This window comes from Tympanuchus pallidicinctus, unplaced genomic scaffold, assembly GCF_026119805.1.
Source record: "Tympanuchus pallidicinctus isolate F22 unplaced genomic scaffold, pur_lepc_1.0 scaffold26, whole genome shotgun sequence".
Classification (NCBI taxonomy): domain Eukaryota; kingdom Metazoa; phylum Chordata; class Aves; order Galliformes; family Phasianidae; genus Tympanuchus; species Tympanuchus pallidicinctus.
Window position 1 is genome coordinate 8,157,776 of NW_026294743.1, and position 24,841 is coordinate 8,182,616.

Sequence of the window (24,841 nt, forward strand, 5' to 3'; positions counted from 1 at the left end):
CGTCTCTGGGCTTCAGTTAACTCTAGCATTGAACTTGGGGGAAACTCAACCCACTATCTCTTGTGCAAGAGCTTCTGCACAGAAGATCAGGAACAGGGATCTTATTACCCTTATAAGTTTAAGAACATGAACCTCTGAAAACATGCCCTGAAGTTTGTTTGGTTGGTTGGTTTTTATTTTTACTGTGTCTGCTAGTAAAATTTAATATTAAAACTGAACCAATTGAAATTGTAGTACAAAACTACTATGTGTGTAAGTAGTAAAGCAATTGTTTTCACTGCTGGGGTGGTGAAAAGTAGACAAGTATCCAGCATCTTACAAGCCTGAGTTGATCAGCACCCTCAGCAGGAAGCAGACATAATTTGTTTTCTCAAGATCACTACCATGTTGCTACTTTTACACTATGCTTAGGTTACCACAGCCATTGATACACTTGCCAATACTTCAGTAACTGAGTTATTGTTACAGATCAGTGCAGCACGGTAGCATGCCATGAGCAGCAATCCTTTGCCATGCTTTTAACAGTTTCCTTAACCACAGTGACAGCGCTGTAATACGTGCAGGATGCTGTTACTGAGCAGTACTGGTCATACATAAACAAAAGCTGTTGCTCAGGAAAATAAAACAAACCAGAACAAATACTTGTTCCTATCTTGAAGATTAAGTTTAGAAATATGGGCTGATTAAGTCCTGCATCCTAAACACTGCAAAGTAAGCATTATTTCACTGTAGTCAGATGGGTTGTATCAGCACAGCACTGTTATGCAATGCAGAAGCAATACTGGTGATGTCCAAGAGACAATTTTACTTAGCTTTCAAAGCATTACAAACTAAAATTTACTACAATTACTCAAATAATGCTTAATACCTGATAACTTCAAAGGAATTGCTCCAAAAGAATGTGCAAGTAGATAAATACGAAATGTTTTAGATGACAGCAGGCAAGTTGCAGACAAGCACCTATACAACCACTCTACCTTTCTTCCTGAGAAAAGAATAACAGCCAGAAACATGACAAAATATTTTGAGAACTCCCTCCCTCCAGTTCCTCAGCATGCCTACAGGCTGTTTCCTTCCCTTTCTTACTGAAATGCTCTCCTTGGGCTCTTTTACCTCTGCCACGTATTAAATAACCCATTTCCCAGGCATTAGCAACTGCCAGCATTTTTCCCCATGGAGTTTTCTGATAGGTCCCCCATGAGAATGACTTTCAGGAGCTGGCCTACTCGTTCACAACGTGCAGACTGCTGAGGATGTCCTAGTAATTCTGAATTATGTGACTTCACTGGCCTTAGGGAAGCCATAATGCAAAAAAAAAAAAAAAAAAATAGTATAATTAGAATATAAGATAAGCAAAGCTTATATTGTATATACAAACAGCATTATTGTGTGTAGTATTTCCATGGGCAATTTGTTCTACAGAACAATTCAACTAATAGCATTCTCAATCAGTGTGTGAATAACACACCAACACAAAAAGAGAAACTTATATACTACTGAGAGGAAAAATAAAAAATAAAAAAATAAAAAGGAAAAAACCACATTTGGCAATTCCCAGAAACATAATCCATCAAAATTAGAAACAAACAAACAAACCAAAAAGATTTGTGGTTTCAAAGAAACAGAAGTGTTACTGTACAAGAGGCTTTGAACAGATTATAGGGCACATCACTTATGTCCAGCCACTTGTCAGGCCTGCAGTTGGTGCTTGACGTTTTCAGAACTGAAGCAAGAGAGGCCTGTAGTAAACAGGGAACTTAAGCATTGGTGCTCTTCAACAACACTGAACTTCAGACTTTGACTTGCACCTTAGAAGTGTTTCTCATTCCAAGGATATCTTGAAGGGTTTTATGAAAAAGGCAGGGAAAGAATGAGCTACAGGCACTGACAAACAGATTACAGGAAAAATACAGTAAGGTAAAAATCAATTCTACAGTTGATACCCCCACTAACTGAGGCCAGGAAAGATGTACAACAGGGTCATCCAACATGTTTCTGATGGATTTTAATTGTAAATGATGCTTTCAGATATCATAAGAAAGATACGGAATAAATTACACAGATTACACAGATCTTTGCTAGCCCTTTTAAACCCATGCATGTCCATATAATAAAATGGCTTGCCTACTCTGACCAGGAATGTTTTATCAGAACTTGAAGTTCCATGATCCAGAGGAAAGCCAGAAAGATGCTCAGAGAGCTGGAGCACCTCTCCTTTGAAGAATGGTTGAAAGAGCTGGGCTTGTGCATCTGGAAAAGAGAAGGCTCAAAGAAGATCTCATTGCAGCCTTCTACTGCTTGAGGGGAGCTTAAAAAAGAGGAAGAGGACAGACTTTTTTCCCCCACACAGGCACACTGTGACAGAACAAGGCAAAGTGGCCGTAAATGAAAAGAGAGGACATTTAGGTTAGATATTGGGAGGAAATTCTTTACTCGGGGTGTGAGGCATTGCAACAGGTTGCCCAGTGAAGCTGCAGATCAAAGAATCACAGAATGGCTTTGGTTGGAAGGGACCCTAAGGATCATCAAGTTCCAAACATTTTGACATCCAAAGCTAGACATAAGATTTTTTTAAACCATTTAAGATCTAATTACGGAAGGTTTGGGAACATTACTGCCTCTCAATTGCAACCCAAGTTACACTTTTGTTTCTCAGTATTACCTCAGAGGAAGATGCTTACTAACAAAATGAATAAGAAATTTAAAGAAGCCCATTGGGAGCTCTTATCTACAGTTACATGACCATTTGTTACAGAGAAGAAATCACAACTCTTCTTGGAGATCAAAGGCAATGAGGACAAATTGCAAAATGGAAAACATGTAAAAGTTGTCATCATGTAACTATTTGAGTATTGAAAAAGCCAACCACAGCCTGTTTGCAGCATCTTCATCTATGGAGTTAATTGAAACTCGGCCCTGTGCAAACTGGTCTGGCTTCAATGACAGCCCTGCTTTGGGCAAGATGTTAGATTACACAAACAGTTTCTTCCAGGAAACTGCAGGACTGTAAGGGGTAACTTCTGAAACATAATCTTTCACTTGACTCAACCATGTGCTCTCAGACTTTCAGAACAATCCTCCTTGCCTGTAATATGACCAACTTCCACTCTGTGGTGATGACACTTCAACAGGATGCAGGGAACCCTCTTAGCAGTAACAGACTGAGAACCATGTCTTGATTCAAATACTTCTCATTCTGAACTAAAACAGAGAATTTTGGTTTTGAAGTCATCCACTATTCAGACATAGGATCAGGTCAGTGGGGAAAGCTTCCTGTTTTCTAAACAACACCTTAGAAAGAACAAGAAAGGAACAACTAAATTCTGTGAAAGTTCACAGATTAGATCTTAAAATCTGGCACTACTGAGTGGTGTTAAAATACCCCTACTATTAAGGAGGAAAGTAGGTACCCACAACACATTTGCATACTTCTGGGGTTAAGTGGCAAAAAAATATTCTGCACTGAATCCTGGAGGTGACACGAAAAAGCCAAGCTTTTGTAGGCATACAACAGTATTCAGGTCTTACTAAACATGACTTTCCCCAGAAATTTTGCCTGGATTGCATGAGACCTTTTTTAGGACTACTCTCTGTGTACAATTATTGCTAGAAATTCCACATGGAATTAGAACCACAGACAAAGTAACAGAAAGAAGTTCCCCTTCAGCAATATGCAAGTGAAAAGTGTAGGAAATGGGTTTGGCTAATGTTGTACCTGCACAGCATCTTGCAGTGTGAGTACTGGATTACAAAAAGCCATGACAATTATGTTCCTGGAGGAGGCATTCTCACTCCTGGTTGCAAAAAAAAAAGATGTAGGCATGCAAGTTTACATTCAGCGATCAAGAGAAACAAAACAGGGTGAAAACACAGCAGAAATGCAGCAACTACAAGAAACAGATTCCACGCCAGATACTTGTCTTATCAGTCTTAGAGCTCTCATGGAAACTCAACCGTAATTTAAGCACAATTTTCCCCTTATCAAAAGGGTCAGTTCGTCTGTGCTGCATGGGTTAAAAGCTCCAGACCCAGATGAACTGACAGATTGGCAGTTGCACACTTCACAATTTAAAAGCAACTGGCCCGGATATTTTACTGTTGGTTTTATAATTGATTAATGCTTTTGCTGTCAATAAAAGCTTTTACTTACGAATTCTGCACCAAATAATTTGTTCTTATACAGCTTCATCCAAACTTAACGCTATCAAAAATCTAAGCCTCAATCCATTTTGCTAATTAGTGTAAGAATTCCATATATCAGATTCAGGCTGCTACCAATCTTATTGCATTAGTACTTTCAGGCTCAATTCTTGGAAAAGTTCCAGGGAATGACAATAGATAAAGGAGAAAAAAATCATGTCAATTTCATAGTACTGTCTTACAACATTCTCAGTAGGTTTAACTAATGGGTTTTTTCCATGCTTTCTGGGAATGTAAACACTGTTTCTGAAAATCTCGTACTAGAAAGAGAGCAAAATCCTTAGCTACTAACAAGTAACACAGCATGAAGTGAAGTTAAAGAGATGACCTCTAAACTGTTAATTTAAGTTGACTGAAAATGCAGTAAGAATGAAAAGGATACCCTGCTTTACAACACATCTGCACTCCAGCCAAATACTGTTTAAAGCTATTGACCAGCTGAAAAGTCGTGTCACAGGGATATCCTCTCTTTACAGAAAACAGAAAGACAGAACAGGATAATTAAACTATGAAGCTAATAAGCGTTCTTGTTTCCCCTAAGACTGCATCTCATTTGCTTTTGAACATTAGGAACTGGTTCTTGCTAAGAATTTCTCCTTTATATTACCAAACAGGAACAATAGAGAGAGAAGACAGAGGCTAAGTTTTTATTGATACTTAAACAGCTGCCAAACAATGAGCAGAACATCCAAAACCATTAATCACTTAAATAAGTAAATGGAATTTTCTAAATAAGTAGAGCCCACCTAATGTGAAGACAAACCAAAAGCAAGTAAAGCAGCAAGAAGTGATCTCTTGACATAAATACATCTGCTACCAGTTTCTGAAAAAGACAGGATTTTCATGAAGCAGTCCCCTAAGAAAGAATCCCTTCTTGAAAGATATTACAGGCACTCTGCAGTTTACTTTACAGTAACAAGTTGTCACGAGATAATACAAGAAAGTTCTTCATATTTTCCCCATTCCTGAGCCATGAATTGCAAAAATTGTATTGGACATGTTAGTGCCTGGTGGAAAATAATTAGAAGGAAGATGAGCTCTACTCTTCCATTTGATTTCCATTCTGGTCACATCAAATTCTAAGGGAAGTTCTTCCTATTAAACATGAGGGGGGAAAAAAGCCCGGTTCCATGACTAATGGAGCAGGGAGGTCCATGCCCTGGGAAAAGGGGAAAAAGGAAAAGGGTAGGGAGGTGGGCCTAAAAACAAAACAGCAGCAAAGATCTGAGGAGGAAAGCCAATTTACTAAATGTAATGTCAGAATGCAAGATAACACAGTATAATACAATATAATTACAATTGAAACTAATAAATCAAATAAAATGGGAGTGTTCAAAAACCAAAGGCCTTACTCTAATGCTGAAGCTGAGCCATGTAAGAGCACACACTACTGAGATGAGCAGAAAGGGAATAGGGGCATCTCGTGACACTGCAGACAGGTTTCATCTTACTCTCTGAGGGGAAAACGGAAATGCAAGGTCCTACAGGATATGTAGTTGCTCTTCCCTTCTGAGACAGCTATACCTGGAACTATCGATGATCCATGGAACTGGAGCATTAACTCTCTACCTCCCAGTACCCTACATGATGTCATGATGTGGAATACCAATAATGAAAAACGATAAAACCATGACAATCTTTTTCTCAAGGAGCACTGTTGTACATTAATGCCATTCTGAAGTACTTTCCAGATTCCACCTGGTGGCTCGTACGATGCCTGTTACAGGTGGCATAATCACATAGGCTTTTTCAACAGCACCAGAAAGAACACTGCAATCCTGTGCAGGTTATCACTATGAGGATAACCTCACAGTACAACTACTGCTACAAATAGCTGCTTTAGCCTCCTGTATGAGCCATTATTATACCTAAAGCCAACCTGTTTTGAAAGACCACCCCTTTCAATGAGTTTACCTTCCAGTTCAAGTGATAAAGAGCTCCAGCTGTTGAATTTGCTAAATTACCTAAATTTCTGCTGTAATATTCACTGTAGCCCCTTCCAGCTTTGCTACACCTAAAGAGGGAACCAAAACTCTAGCAGAACTATGGTATCCAGCCTTATATCTAATCAGGGAATTAGAGACAGAACGCTTATTAAAGTTCCTCCAAACACCTCGTGCAATGCCAGTCATGCTATGGGTAAGAAACATTTGTGATGGAGGAGACAGATAACATGTAGCACAATCCCCTGTCCAATTGCATTGGTCACAGTTTTCAGGCTCTTGAATCTCTACACAACCACAATACACATGACATGCTTATTGCTCCTGTCACCTGGGTAGTGCTCCTGCTGTACAGGTAGTCTGCCCATCTTCTTTCCTTTTGTATAATTTGTTGGCTGATTTCCCTCAGCCACTCTACCTTCAACCACAGTTACCTCAGTCCAGTTTTGTTAAGCTGCCCTAACTATCCTCCTGAGGTATTACAGTGTTGAAGAGTTTACCAAAATCATCCTAAAAGATATTAGTTCTAGGGAGGAATTTCCTGTTTTACATTGGTACAAGGTATTGTGCATCTCAGATGGATTCACCTCCATCCAGTTATTCATAGGAACTCCAAGAAGTGGAGAATTGAAATTGTTGACTTGACCACATACCCAACAACTGCTGATCTTAGTATACTTTGCAATGTTTTTCACAAGAGACACATAAGCTTTTGTGTCAAAAGCCACGCTTCTCAAATTCAGATTTCTGACAAATACAAGAGCCCATATTGCTGCTTTTGGATCTGCAGTTTTAAAGGCCCAGTTGTTTTTCCCCTAGCCTCATTCTAACCAGTGGATCCGCGAGGACAGACTCCCCAGGTCCGCATCACTCCTCGTTAATAGGGGAACGCATTTGAGCCCGTCCTCCCTCCCTTCTCTGCCTTTTGCCTGACACTGGTTCCTCGCTGTCGATAGATGGCGCTCTGGTCCTTCTTCAGGGGCCTCCTCTGTCCAAGCTCTCATTTCCCCAGCTTCTTGCAAACCAACATCCTTTTCTCTTTTTTCCTTTCTTCCTCCTCCCTATTACTATACATCCTCCATGCTTCACCTACCGAATTTTTCAAATTCCTGCTCTCTAACAATTTCAATTTCTGCAGCTTTCATCAGATGTCATCTGCAGCCTGGTTGATGAACAAGGAAATTATTTGTACCCCTATTTCTGACCCTGGGTCTCAAGGATAATGCTTTCTCATGGTAGTTCATAATTTGTCCAAAAAGTCAGATGGGGATTCCTGTGGACCCTGTCTTGTTACAGACAGGGCTGACCAGTTGATCATTTTCAGAATGGCCCTTTCCATTCCCTTCACAATCCATCCCCTATAAGCAACCGAAAGATCCCACCCAGCAGCTCGATTAAGATCCAATGCAGGTCCTGCAAAGGGAGAAGTGATCCTTAATATCCTGCCCTTCTTCCTGCAGGCTGTCACTGGTCAAATCCTGTGCTGGCTTTAAAAGTATCTGTCTCTGTCATACAATCTAAGAACAATTGGATGTCAGCCCAGTCGGGGTTATGTTGCTTAATCAAAAACTGAAAGCGATGGGTTACGTTAACGGTATCATTTTGGTATGCTTTTGCCACTCCTTCCCATGTTTCCAGGTCAAAGGAGGAAAACTGCACAATGATTAACGATGAGAGTTCCCCTCTGCTCCCACTGCTTACCACAATGGAGTTATCTTTCAGTGACTGTTCATGCAGACATTGGGCTGTCAGGAGGGGTCCTCATCTCTTGGTCACTCTCCTCATCCTTCTGTTTAACTCTCACTGGAGGTTTACAATGTTCTGGCGATTCCTCAGGGATCCTCATTTTCTCTAATTTTGCACACCTTTGTCCTATACTGCACACAGAGCAATATCACAGAGCTGGTCAAACCCTTCTCTTTCACGTTCCTTTCCCAGGGCTAATATTGTAGGGTCTGGGGGAGGTCCCAGCTCACACTCCTGTTGCCATTTGGGGTGGTTTTTAAGGGTAAAGATTTTTAAGGGTAAACATATTTGCAGACTCCATTTCATCCCATTTACCTTCCCTTCTCAGGAACAACATTAATTGCGACAGGATGTTGTAATTCAGAGTACCATTAACGGGCCATTTCTCCCTGCTCTCTAATTTATACAGGGACACTGATTACAATATTTAATGAGCATCTTTTTGTATCAGAATGCATCCCAAAAGGGTTTTATCACACTGAAAACACTGAATGTGCCTAAGGTTTCCTCAGCTGCAGAGACCACTCCTTACAGTTTGTGCACAAAAAGAAGTCTGATGAGTCCAAAGTCCCCAGCTGCTGACAATTGAAACACTTAACTAACATATTTCAGTTTCACCTCCCCCCAAGGCTTCCAGTGCTAACACTGGGATATTTGGCTTCCTAGATCTCTGTGGGGGGTGTTCTCGTGCCAGCACCCATCTGTCTCAGCAGATCACAAGCTCTAACATCTCAAACTCGCTTTTTTTTTTTCCCCTTAACCCTTTCTGGTCCTGTTACTTCATTTATGTTCCTGGTTTCTTCCCCGGTGTTCCCCCTGGTTCACCAGCAACATCTTTCCAGTGAGCCAAAATATAACCCAGGGGATCTTTTTGGTATCTCTTTAGACATCCCTTGTCTTGTAATAACTTTTAATATTCCAGCCAACCTTAAATATTGGACAAGAGAGAACTGTGGTAAGAATGGGTTCAATTCATTTTCCCCTAGGAAATTTAAAACTAAAAGTAATTTCACAATTTAAATTTCCAAACCTAAAAAGGTTCTATTAGTTGTTTCCCTCAGAAATAGTTAAGAAGTCTAACAGAAGAATGAATCAATTCTGAGCTTACTGAACGCTTGCAAAATATAACAGGTACAAGGAAAGGAAGTTATCTTCATTCTGGAACAATAAATTTTGGGTCAGCCTATGCATCCTAAGAATGGAGATGGGTTCTAACAGTGTTTCTCATCACTAATTCCAAGGACAAACACATCAGTTACCTAATTTTGTGCAGGGCAAGCAGCATTCAGATCTAAGATGAAACAAGAATGCAGAACTGTAAATGGAAAAAAATAAACTGATGAGTGCATTGCCAGGGCTCTTGCGTCAGAGTTCAGATGATGTCAAGTCAGAATTCAGAACCAAACTCCTGTAGGTGGCGTTAAGCTCGATTTGTTAGTCGAGAAAGCTGACATAGCAGAGCATTGCTCAGCAGTTCCTGTAGCAGAAATGCAGCTCCTGCTTACAAAAGATAACACAGTAAGGGGAGCTCAAATGCAATGTTCTTTAAAGGTAACAACTAAGCTTATTACTTCTGCGATGCAAACAGTTCTTCCTGGACAGCTTCATCTAAATACTACTGAATAAAACACTTCTCATCAATAAAACTCACTGCATGTTAATCATCTAGAACATGTGGTCATGCTTACCTAAAGATGTCAGTCAAAGAACAGGTAACTGTTGTTACTCAGTTACCATCTACAGCAAAAAGGAACCTTCAGTAAAACCTACAGTCAGAAGCTGAGCATATTGTGATGAAAATACAATATAGTCTGGACTTTAGCAGAGTTCTGACTTCAAGCAATAAGCACAGCCAAAGACTTCTCTCCACCACTACATCTGCCCCATCTTTTCAAGCACTGATTCATTACCTGTGGTGCAGCTGGTATTGAAAAGTTCTGTTGTCATCAGCTTTACTTAAATGAACTGCATTATACTTAAAAAAAAAAAAAGAAAAAAAAAAAGAAAAAGAAAAAAAGAAAAAAAATAAAATGAAATCAGCCACATAACTGCAACAGGCAACATCCCCTCAGTTTCATGCAATACAAGCTCTCAAACTATGCAACACTTCAAAAGAGGAAAACAGATCAACAGCGAGAGAGGATCATTGCAATATGTGTTTTAACTGTGGGTAATAATGTAGTCAAGACACTTAGAAAGTGGGGATTTAGATATCCACCTCTTATTCAAATTTCACTGAACTCAACACTGAAATAATTCAATTTCAATAAACTGACATTTATTTTTCAAAATCAAGCCCCACACCCCTGAACAGTTCAGGATATGGATTTTACAAAATTGCTAACAGTGACACCAGTATCAACTTTGTATCTACGCATGCCTTTGTATCTACACTCTCCTAGAACAATGCAGATACATTAACCAAATTCTGACCTAATAATACCATGGGATAGACTGCCCTCAGGAGGCTGAAATGGGATATCTCCATGGGATGTCACACGTGGACAATAATACTAGGCAAAAACTGTTCCTCCCTACATCTCCTATTTACAAGCTGCTGTAGTTAAAAATAAAATAAAATAAAATAAAATAAAATAAAATAAAATAAAAAAACACCATCACCAACATTACATATCCTGTTAGAAGCTTTTGTTGATGATAATCCACTGCAATATGTGCCTATAATTCAGAAAAACCCAGACACAGACAGGTGCAAACACGTTTCTGAAGAGAAGTGGAAATAAGAATTCACTGATTGAGCTAAGAAAAACAAAACAAAGCAAAACAAAGCAAAAAAACACATCTAGTCCACTATCTTCCCTAAAGCAGAAAAGAGATACAGAGTAATTAACATGCTAGGCCTGCAATGCCCTCCAGAGTTCAACTAAAACAGAGAACATGCAAATCACATACAAAACGTAAACTTAATCGAGTGCAAAGGCAATAGAAGAGCAGTTTTATAAAGGAATAAATACTGCAGGACAGTATTATATCTACCCTTTCTGAAACAGTAACCTAGCTGAAAGAAAAATCACAGGGCAGGAATTATGGGTGAGTCAGAAAGTAGATTGCATTTAAAGAGGAACTGCATGGCAACTTAAATGACAGCTACAAAAGCAGCCACCCTCAAAACGTATCAGAGGTCTCTTGAGAAATTCTGGGAGGTGGTGACAGGCCATGCAGGCATCAGTGACACAAAGGTGTCACTGGGGCAGAAGAACAGAGCTGGAATAAAACATAAGTTGAACTCGAACCCTGGATAGCAGCCTGCTTTAAAGCACTCCCAAAATCAGATGCTGAGGCGAAGTTTCAATACATGCCTGAATAAAGAAATTTGGAGGAATACTGCAGAAACTGTTGGAATAGTGGGAATTTCTATAAGAGTTCATTCTAAACTAACAAGGAAGCAGAATACTGGTACTTAACTAAAGTAATTAATGGGGTTAATTTTGGTGGTAGGTGGACAGATGATGTTAGAAGTCTTTTCCAACCTTAATGATTCCATGAAAAGATTATAAAGAGTTTTAAGAAATACAGCAGGTGAAAAAATACCACATGAATCAGAGTATAAATCATTCAATTCCACTAGGAATGGAATCAGAGAAACTTTGTATTACTAGTAAGAGAGTAGGCTGAAGTTTTCCAATTCAAATGCAAAATCATGCTAAGTCAGTCAAGCACACTGTCCTATTGAAGAACTGCTCACATGAAGGAGACACCAAAATATTTTTTAAGCAATTTGGCATAGATGTTAGATGCCCAAAATGGAAAATCTGAATGTCTGTTCTACACATTCAATAAAGAGTTCTACAGGGACATCACCACATACTTCATCTGTTACCTACCCTACACGCTCACTAGTTCCACTGTCTGAAACAGCACACCAGGCCAGACAGAAACTTGGCCTGACCAATACAAGTACTGCTTTTCGGGGTAGTCGTACACAGTAAACTGTGAAATGAATTCTTGTTTTCATATTGTCTTCAGTTCTGAATTCCAGATTTGAAGAGTAAAAATGCATTTTAAACAGGCAAGCAACACTTCAGTCAGGTCCTATATCGTATTTGGGATGTTTTTAGAAAAAATGTGAAAAATGAAGGGCAAGTATGGGCAGCAGTCAAGTTACCAACATATGATTGATGGCTTGACTAGTAAAAATGGCAGTACCAGCTGCCCTTCACTTTCAGTGCTGTCTGAAGAAATTCAACTATTCTCTGGCCAGTTCCTCCTATCAAAGAGAAACATAATTAGCAGTTAGATTTTTGGAACAGACACATAGGAAACACAGCTTTTCACAGCAGCACCACCTCTCATCAGAGGTATCAGTAAGATAAGGCCTCCAAGGTCAACGTTTACTGATATTTTACATTCCAAAAGCAACACAAACAATTGTAAAACTCCCTGAAAACACAACCATTCCTTCTGTTATTTCTTAGTACAAATACCTGTGAGAAGCTTGAAAATGCACTCTCTTCTGGCACAAAGACAAAACTTCCCAGCCACACAAATGAAGAAAATCTCAGACTTTAAAGACTCAAAGTTATCATCAGTGAGATCTCTTCTTTCTGTACTTCAGTTTGTGCCAAGATGGGAAGAAATTTCAAAAGCTGAATCAACATCTGGATCACGATGCAAAGAACACTGGAGCTAAGAGAAAATCCTAAACCACATTTGCAGTTTTCTTCAGAGAAGATAAAAACATCAAATACCAAAAATTACTTGATCTCAATAGAAAAGCCTGAGGTCAACCTCTTGGTAATTTTTCAGTAAGAGAGCAACATCCAAGATCATTTACAGTTGAATAATTACCTTGCTTCAAAAGCTGCTTCGAGTAAAATAAATGGCTACTTTATTGACTATATATACATGTTAAAGAGTGTCAACATAACACAGTTGGACAGAGCAGAAGAAGACACACAGCACCACTTTGCACTTCAAAAGGAATACTTGTCTTCTCAGCATGCACTGAGCCTGTGAAAAGACTTCCATGCAGCAAGGCCTGCAACCATACCATTCACCAGTGACCAGTGTCTGTGCAGCTGGAACTCAGAAAATTACTAAATTAGCAACTCTACTGACCTTTAATGGTCCTTTAATCTAATTAAGTGCTACTGAATTAATTAATCACTGTACATACATTTAAGGATGGAACTGTTTTTGTTCCCATAAAAATATATGGCATGTAATTACACCTTGTAAAGGCAATTCAGGAACTCTGGAGACCAAGAAGCTTCTGCCTTTGGAGTTCCTGCTACAAACAAAAAAACAAAGGAAACTCTTTGCCACTTTGTAGGGACTGACTGATAAGAATCAAAAAACCATGTGGTTCACAGTCTTCAACATATATGAAGAACTGCAATCGTAACTGGCAGCAAATAAACATTTTATTCACCTTTGGGTAAGACAATAATTCAGATTAAAATCTCTAACTCCGTTTCCAAACTGGAAAACGTGTCTTGATAAAAACAGTGCTTTAAAAATGCATCAGGAAGTTATTTGTAACTATCACCATACCAAAGGCAGACCTTTTTAGAATTGTTACATATGCAAACTTCATACAACCAAATGGACTCTTTCAGGAAGCTAAGCATACCTGTCGGACTCTACTGCAACAAATTAGTTATCTGATTAAAGAATATCAAGTCAATTGCATACATGAATCTTAGACTAATTTCCCCCTCCTTAATTAGCATGTGTATGTTACCCACTTGACATTTAAGCAGGTATTTATTCAAGGTAATATCTAAATCAAAAGCTGCAAGCCACCATCCACAATTAGAGTACTGCCTGTAACATAAGGGGACTCCAGGAGAAATAAAACAGCTTGTGCAACTTCATGAGGGTCTCCAAATCTTCCAAGGGGAATTGCTTTCTTCAGCTTGTCTTCTTCCAAATGAGCAGTCATCTCTGTGTGAATAAAACCTAAGAAAGAAAGAACATGAAGAGTGACCTAATTTCCAATTAAATTTTCCCAGAGGAGTTTCCCCTGAAACCTCCAATATGACCGTCCCCAGCAAGCATTCTCCAAAGTCTTAGAAGTCAGCCTGCATCACGTTGTAGCCAAGAACAATTTTTTCCCCTACCCAACAACATAGTTCTGGAAGCACTGACGTAACGAGATCTGTGTTAAAAAAAAAAAGTAACTTTTTTGCACTCAAAAAACATGCTGTGACTTTTCTGAAAGACAACAAGTCAACGTGCCATCAAAACATACACAATTAAAAAAAAACATGGGGGTGAGATCCCTAACAAGAAACACTTACTGTGCCAAGTGCTTTCATTGAATTCCAGAGCTTATTCCAGCACTTTGAGAATTTCTATTATAACTCTCCTATTATAACTCTCAGAGGGATATTTCTCCACAGTTTTGAAGGACAACACTTCACAACTTCAATTTTCTGAGATTTAATTTTCCCACTGTTGCATTTCCCTTCACAAAAGCTGCAGCTTCACAAAGATCTCATCTACTGTCCTTCTGCCACTCAGAAGATGCCTCAGCTTCACTTTCTGCTGTATAAATCTCCCCTATCAGCTGTTCAACTCACTAACCAAGGCAAGATATTTTTCCTGCCTGGTTCAGGAGCTGAACTGGGGAAGTCTGAAAGACACAGCAGCACAAGGCGAGCAGCAGAGTACACACATAACTCAGAGCACAGAATGTCAGACAAGACACACGAGGTTTTTTTCTTAAGGGTGGTGGTTTGCCTGGAACAGACTGTCCTGTGAAACCATCCTCATAAACTTTCTTTCCAGACCATCTCTGTTTACTAAAAGGAAAGAAAGGGATGTTTTCAAGGCAGCTTCTTATGCTCTTTAATGTTCCTCTAATAACAAATAAACATTCTTTAGCAGCATTCTTTAGCATTCTTTACACAAAGGTAGCTATCTGTATATAGCTATTTCTAATTCTTCCATCTGTAAGGATGGCAGATTTTGAAGGAGGAACAAAGAAAAAAAGCCATTTTTTACATAAATGTGAAAAGAAGAACAGGTAGACACATGCTCCTGAATTTCTCAGCGTTCCCTTGGAAAAACGACAGTGTTTTGTAAAGGAATATATAATATGTTAAACCAGGGAAAAAATAAAACAGAAAAAAAACCTCACTTACTTACAAAGGTTGAAGAAAAAAAACAGTAATTTGTCTTAAGTACTTTCAGAGTACATCAAATATCTAGCAGGCTTGAAGACCACTCACTTATTGCAGTGGAGATACAGGAATTTCCCAAAAACTAACCTGGAGCAACCACGTTGACTCGAATCTGCTTTCTTGCTACTTCTTTAGCAAGAGAACGTGAAAATCCAACTATTCCTGCTTTGCTAGCACTGTATATGCTTTGACCAGAGTTGCCTTTAAGTCCTACAACACTTCCTAAAATAAAACAACATTGGAAGAGGTTAGAATCTAATAGCTTTGTTATTTCAGCTTTAAATTTTTAATAGAAAATGAGATTAAAGGGAGTTAAAAGTATATTACTCAATGCACATTACTGTCTATTGCAATAAGCAGATCCCTCGATTATCTGTGATCTTAATGATAAATGCATATCTATGTTGAGGAACAGGGATCAGGAAAGTAAAATGGAAAAATACCATTGGAAAAAAAATAGGAACTACCACACCAATTTAGTTCTTATAACCAGAAGGTGGTAGATTTAGCTACTGAAAGTCCCCTGATAAGGAATGGTAACATTGGTTTGTTTGTTTGTTTCAGAAATATTTAAACTCTTAGGCGTTTATTATTGAAACAAGCAACATTCAGAAGTTGCTGAAATTCATTTAAGGGTGAGGACTCACAGAGAAATGCTACACACAGGAAGAAATATAAAGAAAACAGGCAATTGCAAAAAGCAACATTTCAACATTGCACATGCCAGACCATTCCAGAAAAGTACTTTCGATATGTTTCCATGGGATTAGACGAGCAATTTACCTATATTAACAATAGCACCTCCTTGATGATGAATCATACTTTTTACAGCAGCTTTACATGTCAGCATTGTTCCCAAAAGGTTTGTGTGAATCTGGGATACCATATCTTCAGTCTTGGTTCTCAGTAACAAGCCATCCCTGACAAACAGACCAAAAACCACACGTGAGCTCACTGTACAACCTCAATGATCGCATTTACTCATAGTTAAACACGAGCAATGAATATTACACTAACTAATAACTTACCTGTTGATCCCAGCTGCATTAACCAAGTAGTTTATAGGACCTAAATTCCTCTGTATCTCTTCAAAAGCGCGTTGGACTTCTTGTTCTCTGGATATATCACAGCTAAGTGCCAAATGGCCAGCTGCATTGAAATAAAGGCACGTGATGATAACAGTAGAAAGAAGTTTGCAATTCATAAATCTTAAGAATTTATAGACTCAACTGAAAAAAAAGAGATGTTGAACTAGTTGTAACCTGAGGAACCCATTTCATCTCCAGAGAATTAAATCAGCACAATTTTCAAGAACTGTACTAGTTCGTTACGTGACAAGTCTCATCATACTTTGGGCCTTTTGAAGTCAGAACTTCAGCATGATCTGACTGGTCTCTGTTTTAGCTTGCTCAGGAGCCACGGATGACTCAATTCCTACCGACTCCCTGCTGCGACCTTGAACAACTCCTTGAATCTATTCTACCTGCACGATATGAATTGCAATATATTCACTATTCCCAAAGAGTACTGTGGAAACAAAGGTGTAAGGAAATGACTTCCCCTCTGCTCCCAGTTTCCTCATCTATTTAAACAATACAGTTCATTTAATGACTTACAACTTTCACAAGTTACCTATGCATTTGGCAGTGAAGAAATCATTGCAAGCCAGCAGTATACATACCACCAAGACCGCATGCAGTATTTTGGGCTACTTCAAGATTTCTAGCAATAATTGCCAGGTGGCATCCTTTCTGTGCCAATAATTCTGCTACAGCTTTTCCTATTCCTCGGGATCCTCCAAAAATGGCACAAACCTTGTTCATCCTAAAAAAATAATCCACAAATTGCAAATAAAGCGTGAGTTTCAGGCCAACATTGCAGAGAACAACAACTGTTCTTGTCAATACCACGATCCTTACTTGATTGCAGCATTTTGTAATACAGAATTATAAAAGTTGTGATTTTGTTTTAATTTTATTCATGGAAAAATAAATAGCTGAAGTAAAGTAGACACCACTTTAATTACTTCTGAAAAAAAATTATGCATGTAGTCTAGAATTTAAGGAAATACATGATTTACATATCTAAAAACCATAAGGTATCACTCAGCTGTTTATTCAAAGCCAGCACAGTAGATATGATTATACTGTTTCTGTACTATTCTAGTACTAAATTCAGCCTCGAGGTCTCTCTCCATGCTATGTATCTGTGCTGAACACCCAAACTGCAAACACTTCTGGAGCATGATTTGATAACACTATATTTACAGCAGGTTAAAACTAAGTTCTATCACACAATACTATGTTTTGCCACTAGTCTTAGAGTTTGTTTGTTTGATTTTCTACATTTGAAGGTAGAAAATGCTTTTTGAAATCTCAAATGACTCAGAAATAGCTGGCTTAGATGTATAGGCAGGACTGTAAAAACATGCTCCTGTGGAATGAGATTTTAATTTGTGATCTCTACAAATCAATCATCAGCTGCTTAGGGATTTCTTGAGCCAAAGGAAGGATACAAACAAAGTAATGAATTTCTTTTCCATACATTTAAATAAATCCTTTTTGACCCAATTATACTTTGCCTTTATTATATCTCGAGGCAACGAGTTTCATTATTTGTGGAAAAGTACTTTGTTTTATGTTTGAATGGCTTTCTGATTAGAGAACACTCCTTGTGTCTTCCCCTTTCTGCCCACAACTTCAGAGACTACACTTAGCATTCTACCATATCCCCTGTATCCTCTTCCAGGTATACTTAGTGACTCTCAGACATGTGGAAGCCATCCCTTATTCTAACAAAGACTATCGAAATCCTGTCACCCTACCCTTTTCCTTATTTAGTTCTATTATGCCCTTTTTGATGTGTTTTAACTAAAACTGCACATGCACATACACAGACACCATCAATTCCTTTCTTCGTGTAATGATTTTAGCCACACAAGACCAGAAAATGACTGGGTGCTCTGACAGATTTTGGTTACAGAAGACTGAAATCTGCCAGAGGGAGCAGCCCATCCATTTACAGACTAGAACATGATCATAAGTGCCTGAAATCAATCCACGTGCCTGCTTCCCAGCTGGCACGTTGGATCCCTAGGAGCAGGAAGAAGATAGATGCTTCTATCTCAAGAACACATACAAAAAGATGTGCTGTGAAAAGACAGCTTCTCAGTGACAAAAAGATGTGCTGTGAAAAGACAGCTTCTCAGTGAGAAAAACAGGTACTACAATCTCACTAAGAAGGCTAACCTTTCTGGTACTCACATTAGGTAGCTAGTCTGCAACAAACTAACCTAGAGGTTTTGCACCCAAGAACTGTAGCTCTTATTGCCTCAGCAGACTAGAGGAACAACCAAGCTGTATTTTAATGACCTACTTCGTTAGAAACAAAGTCTCAGTCTGAGTTTTCCGCCTCGAGGGATCAATTCTGCTCAGGAACATGACTTAGCAGAGGGTTGTTAGAGTTAGGGTAGTATGGTTAGGTTGTGGTTGGACTTGTTGATCTATAAGGTCTTCTCTAATGTGAGCGATTCTTTCACAGAATCAACCACGCAGACTCCGGGAACATCTTGTCTTTTTGTTGCAACAATGTTCTCTTTTCTTCTATGTTCTAACCACTCTCTTATATACACAGAATCGCAGAACCACAGAATAGCCAGGGTTGGAAGGGACCTTAAGGATCATGAATCTCCAACCCCTCTGCCAACTTCCACGTTTAATGCTAAACCAGGCTGCCCAGGGCTCCATCCAAACTGGCCTTGAACACCTCCAAGGACGGGGCATCCTCAACATTTCTGGGCAGCCTGTTCCAGTACCTCACCGCTCTCTGGGTAAAGAATCTCCCCCTCCTCAACTTAAAACCATTTCCCCTCATCCTACACTTATCAATCCTTTCAAAGAGTTGATTCCCCTCCCTTCTGTAGGCTCCCTTTAGGTATTGAAAGGCTGCAGTGAGGTCACACCGCAGTCTTCTTTTCTCCAGGCTCAACAAGCCCAGCTCCTTCAGCCAGTCCTCGTAAGGAAGTTGCTTCAGTACCCGGATCATTCTAGTGGCCCTCCTCTGGACCCTCTCCAACAGCTCCCTGTCTTTTTTGTGCTGGGGGCTCCACACTTGGGCACAGTATCCCAGATGGGGCCTCACAAGAGCAGAGTAGAGGGGAACAATCACCTCCCTGTCCCTGCTGGCCAACCCTCTTGGATGGACCCCAGGATACCATTTGCCCACCGAGCTGCAAGAGCACACTGTTGACTCATATTAAGTTTTTTATCTATCAGGACCCCCAGATCCTTCTCACAAGGCTGCTTTCAAGGACCGCTTCTTCCAGCGTGTACAGATGCCAGGTTGAGAACATCTAGAAGCCATCTCATCTAATTCTCCTGCCCAAAGCAATGCCAGTTTGTGTCTCATCACTCAGGGCCTTGTCCAGGTCACTTCTGAATGGATATCCGTAATTAGGAAAAAATCTCCCAGGAAGTTAGGAGTGTCACCTTACTCTTTGTACCCACAGCTTCAGAACCAGTTCTGGGATTAACTACAGTGAGATATTTCACACTGTTGATGAATGCAGTCAGACCTACACAAAAAAAAAAAACCAACAGCTCTGAAGATGTCTGAGAACACAGAGCCCTCAGCGCTGGTCCCATGGCTTTTTTTCCAGTCTTAGGGAGGAAAAGCATCATCCTGCCCTTCCTGTGTGATGCTTTCAGAAGGAACGCTTCACATCCTGGTGCGTCAACCAGCTGTTTACAGGAGGCGTGCATGCTTTGACACACATAAAGTAAAAAACACCATATCCTTCGGAGCTGCGACTTAATCCCCAAAGACCAAGCTTTCTCCGAGCAACAGCGTCTTCTCGAGGCCAGCACGCAGCGCCCGCAGCGCCCGCTCCCCCCTCACGCCCCCGTGACCCCGCGCCGCGCAGCTCCGCTCTCACCTCGCGGGGCGGGGCTCCGCAGCGCGCTTCCGGCGGTCGGGCTCAAGATGGCGCCCACGCGCGAGCAAAGCCCGCCCAGGAGCCGCGGGGCACGCCGGGACGCGCCCGTCCCACAGGCCGCGGGGGCGGCGCCGTGCGGGGCTGAAGGCTGAGAGAGGGCGGCGCGCTCAGCGCTGGGCGCCGCTTATAGTCATGAAACGCTGCTCGCGGGGTTTGTGCCAGCCGCAGCAGTTCAACTGTATGGGTGACCAAACTACCAGGCTTTTGTTCCTAAGTCATCTTTACTACTGAAGACTGCTTTGTTTCTTCTTGTTTTTTCAGACCATCCGAAACCTCTGTGGTGCTTTCAGTGTGTTCTAAGGAATGAGCTGCGTCATTCCACAATTGGATGGTTTTGCACGATTAGGTGCACTTTTTCATCATATACAGGAGTATACATTCCCCTCATTTGCCATGCTTCCGTGAAGCCGCACGTGTCCAGCAAAACACGCTCAGAACAAAATCATGAGAGGCTCTCGCAAGTCCCTGCTGTTGTCAGGCTCTCCTGACCAAACAGGTTTCCCCACAGCAACCAGCTCATTTCACACCTCAGCTGATTTCACTCCTGAGGTCCGTGACAAAGTTCCTCCCAGGCACTGAGGAGCTGCATCCCTTCCTTCTGCCCCTCCCAGGGCTGTCACACATTAAATAAAATCAACTCCCCTCTACCACACCCGGTCTTAAAAGTTGGCATTCAGGAAGCACTGCAGAGATGGCATCTCACTGTACCTCCAGAAATGTCTTGCCTCCCTCGACACATCAGCTCCACAGTGAGGAGAGCAGTGCCAGGGAACACATCGGTCTCCTCCACTTCTTCATCATTTCATCTTTCTCGTTCTGGCTCATCCCTACTCACGTTCGCTACATATTTGTATTTGCTGCAAGATAACATCTATGGCAGTGATGCAAAAAATTTATCCTGCAACAACCTCTTTGGATAGCATTCCAATTGCTGATAAAACGAATATTTTTTATAAGTATTTATCAGCAAACACAACTGGGTTTCAGTTCATATGCTTACAGAAAATTGCTGTCAGCATTAGCACTAACAGCAAAACACTCTGAACAGCCAGCGTTCCCATCACGCTGTGATGCTGAGTTATTCCTACCCTGACATATCACACTAACCACAACCTCAAGTACTGAATCTCCACGCAGGGTATGGATAACTTGGCACTGTCGCCCACACTGGTCCTGGTAATGCAGCAAAATTCATTTCTGCATCTATTCACATTTCCATTCAGTGCATTGTATTCACTGTGTCTTCAAGTTTGTTCTGTTGGGAAAAGGGAAGAAACTGGGATGTTGTGAGATGACAGCAAGGAGAAAGGAGCAAAAAGAAAGAAGAGGTTAATAAATGTGGAAAAAAATTAACTGAACTCAATAGGATACAAAAGTGAAATACTTTCATGATTTCTCTTGCTATCTACTCAGAAACCTGTAGCATGCATGAATAGCAAGAGACCACAGGCTGTGTGAACCAGGAAACTGAAGGCATAATGGCATTAACCTATTTTTTTTTTTTATTAGTATCACCTATTTTGCAGGATTGTTCAGTGTAGGATCATGAAAATGTTTGCAAGATTAGCACTAATAAGGCACAGATTTATTGAGCAGAGGAATACCTGGTTTAAGGCGGCACATCTACTTGCTGACAGAAAGCAGCCAGTCAGGAGTCTATGCAGCCATTTCCCCCATAACTGCAAATACCTGTGATCCTAACCAGGACTTACGCTGGCAGAACTTCAGCTGGTGATTTGCCAGCAGTGAGTGTTGAACACGGTCCATAATAAATAGCAACTGTGATAGTGACAGCAACAACCACTCCTATCTCACAGACTGCTCACCTCCTTTATCTGCACCAGCATTATGGGAAATGTCAAAGACAATACTCATTACAGCTGTTACCCATTTTACAGCTTGAAACACATATAGTAATACTTGGAAAACTTTCAAGGAACTCAATTCCTGACATTCAATTTTCTCTATCAGATTGTCCTAAATTAATCTAGCTTTGTATCTCATCTCCTCACAGAAGTATGTTGTTGTCATTTCATCCTGTTCATACGTTTCACTAAGCAGCTGAGAACTTCATCTCCTTGTGAGAGATACAGAAGCCTTGGCTGTTGCAGTTCCTTCCAATGATTGAGCATTAGAGTAGTAAAGCATAATAATACCCAATCAGCTGACTTAATGAGGTAGAAAGTACATTATTAAAGATAAGAAGAGCTATTTTTAAATGCCTGCTGGCACATTTTTTAATTTATCTATTGTAGTGAATATTGCCCTTCAAAAAAAAACAAAACAAAACAAAACAAAAACAAAACCAACAACAAAACAAACCCAAACATAAGCAATTAGTTTTCTTGGCAAGAACTAATCTATTGGCGTCTCTGGACCATACCAGATGAAGTGATGGCTGTTTATATAAAACATATCTTATTTCAATAGTTTTAATCACTTTCCACATGTATGGATTTTCAAAAGCACAGTTCATTATAAAATTCTCCTAGAAGCCCATTTCTAACTTCTGATGAGCACCCCTGCCCATCCATACAATTGACATGTGGCTTACAAAAACCTGTAGATGGCACAAACTACTGTCCTGAAATCCCAGAAGGAAATGTTATGATCTACATATACATACACTTAATATTTAATATTTTCTATAAAACGAGTAACTGCAAAGGGGAAAAAAAGAGCAACTTAGAAGATGAGTCTAGAAGATATGTCTTGACCACACTATGATTACTGCTGGCTGTGTAAAGGTGATGCAAGTTGATGCACCTGCAGGGTGTTACAGGAATCTGAGTTGCTTTTCCAGAACAGAACAATTTCATTTACATACTTTAAGTACTTTTTTGTTTTTATCCTTGCTTGCCTCAGTTTTCTCTGTAAGGTTTTGTACTGCTTTTGTACTGAACATGCAGAATGTAGTGTATTCCACGTACTACAGCGATAAGATCCTTCCCAGCCTTCTGTGGATGAACTCTGCCAGAGCTCAACTCCCCTTATCATCCAGTTTCTTGTCATCATTTTCTTTATTACTGAACACAGGAAATGCTTCTCCCTGCCCATCCTATTTCTTTCAACAAACACAACATTCAAAGACCACTGCTTGAACAGGGTACATTTTTTTAGGGAACTACGTGTTAGCAAACGAAAATTTCTGAACAGCACTGAAAATTACGCAGAAAAAAAAATCATAATTAAGTGCATCTTCAGGAAAAAAAGGGGAAAAAAAGGACATTTGTCCACATTTTGATTTATTTTGTTAAGAAAAATTGAAAGGTTTACCTTTCACATAATTGCTTAGCTGAAATAATGCATATTCTGAGGAAAATCAAGCTAGCGTTCCTCTGTCTCAGCCAGAGCAGGTGCATAAGCCATGACCAGATCTTTATCAGAGACCCTGCTATCTCCCAAAACCAGATAGCTGGCTTCTCCTCCCAGCTTACTCTCTGCAACAAGACTTCTTATGATGTGTCTGCAGCTCCAACCAACCTTCACTGTAACAATGAAAGTCCATTGCTTTTCTGTCTTTACTTCCCTCTTCCTACTAAGCCGAAGGAAAAAGAACATTTCCCTTTCTCTGTTTTACAGGAAAATGAAGCGGTTATCTTTATCATCTACAATCTTTTCTTTTTTCTTTCCCCCCATAATATTGCCTACAGACTGAAGGTTTTCAAGCAAAACTGCCTAAATCAGGACTGACTACCACTGCGCCACACAACTCTGCATCATCCATTTCCACTCAGATCACAATTTAAGGCATTCTACATACAAGCAGGTAACATGTCTGCAGCGTGCAATGTTTACATAGCAGAACTCATTCCTGTCTACTTTATCAAATCATTGCTCAATTTGAGGATGCCTTTCACAAACAATTATTCTGCTCTAATAGCAACATGTCACACATTTGCTTTGCAGACACCTCAGTCAAGTACTGCTGTCACCATCAGTTGTCTGTCATGCGCTCTAAAATGTTTTCAAAAAAAATATGGTGTGCCATCTGGCTCCTGTGTGCTCATTAAATCCATTGGAATATGAAGCTTTAAGAAAGCATGATGTGATAATCACCACCACTTACAAATATATGACAAAAGCAAGTTGTTTGGTTTTTTATTTTATTGCAATTTCTTATAACTCTGAATATAAAAACCATTTTAGAGAACAAAGCAGGATAGCAGCTCTGATTCCCAGAAGCTTGTGGTCCAATTTTATTTTCCAAGTGAAATGAAGAAGGAAGAATAACAAGCACAAGGATGGGAAGCAAAAGCTCTTTAGGCTGCTAATGGCAGGGGTGCAATTCAGAGGACGTGCTACAAGTTTTGTTAAGACCTGCTAAACTACTTAATGTTTTTCCCCTCTGAGTGTTCTCCCATCTTTAATTAAGGTGAATGGTTGTCAGCTCCCTTATTGTCACAGCCTGGGGAAAGATCTCAGTGTACAAGGTTGGGGTTTCTGTTTGTGTTGAAGAAGCACTTGTAAGATTTCATGTAGAAATAGAAATGCACCTGAAAAAATCCTGATTCACCAGATATAGGTCTTAAGCCCCATTTGGAAAATAATTTATCTTCTATAAATAAAGTAACTGATTTTTTTTCATAGGAAGCAAAAATAAATTCAATAGGGAAGAGTAAGAGAATTTCAAAACAAACAAACAAACAAACAAACAACTTTGCCCTTTCTGTGATTTTTTAACTAAGATTTATCCTATTTACTAAACACTCCTAGACTTCCATTTTCTGGAAGAAACGTTCTTTAAAAAAAAATAAAAGCTTATCTGGTAATGTGTGTCTAGATTGAACTGCTGTTAAATACGTATAAAT

The 24,841-nt window shown here is 39.9% G+C and overlaps 2 protein-coding genes across 2 annotated transcripts; both read right to left on the bottom strand.

Annotated features, from left to right (window-relative positions):
* Positions 1-1,820: 1,820 nt before the first annotated feature.
* CUNH4orf33 (chromosome unknown C4orf33 homolog) lies at positions 1,821-7,147 on the bottom strand. Its single transcript, XM_052690100.1, is given in 5 exon segments — positions 1,821-1,837; positions 3,716-4,460; positions 5,158-5,295; positions 6,115-6,214; positions 6,975-7,147. Coding segments are annotated over 4 exon segments (639 nt in total). The 3' UTR covers positions 1,821-1,837; positions 3,716-4,232.
* Positions 7,148-12,719: 5,572 nt separating this feature from the next.
* CBR4 (carbonyl reductase 4) lies at positions 12,720-20,087 on the bottom strand. Its single transcript, XM_052690190.1, has 6 exons — positions 19,971-20,087; positions 16,719-16,861; positions 16,066-16,186; positions 15,821-15,957; positions 15,125-15,259; positions 12,720-13,811 (listed from the first exon to the last, which is right to left on the bottom strand). The coding sequence occupies exons 2-6, from the start codon at positions 16,858-16,860 to the stop codon at positions 13,633-13,635; spliced, it is 714 nt and encodes a 237-aa protein (XP_052546150.1). The 5' UTR covers position 16,861; positions 19,971-20,087; the 3' UTR covers positions 12,720-13,632.
* Positions 20,088-24,841: the final 4,754 nt, after the last annotated feature.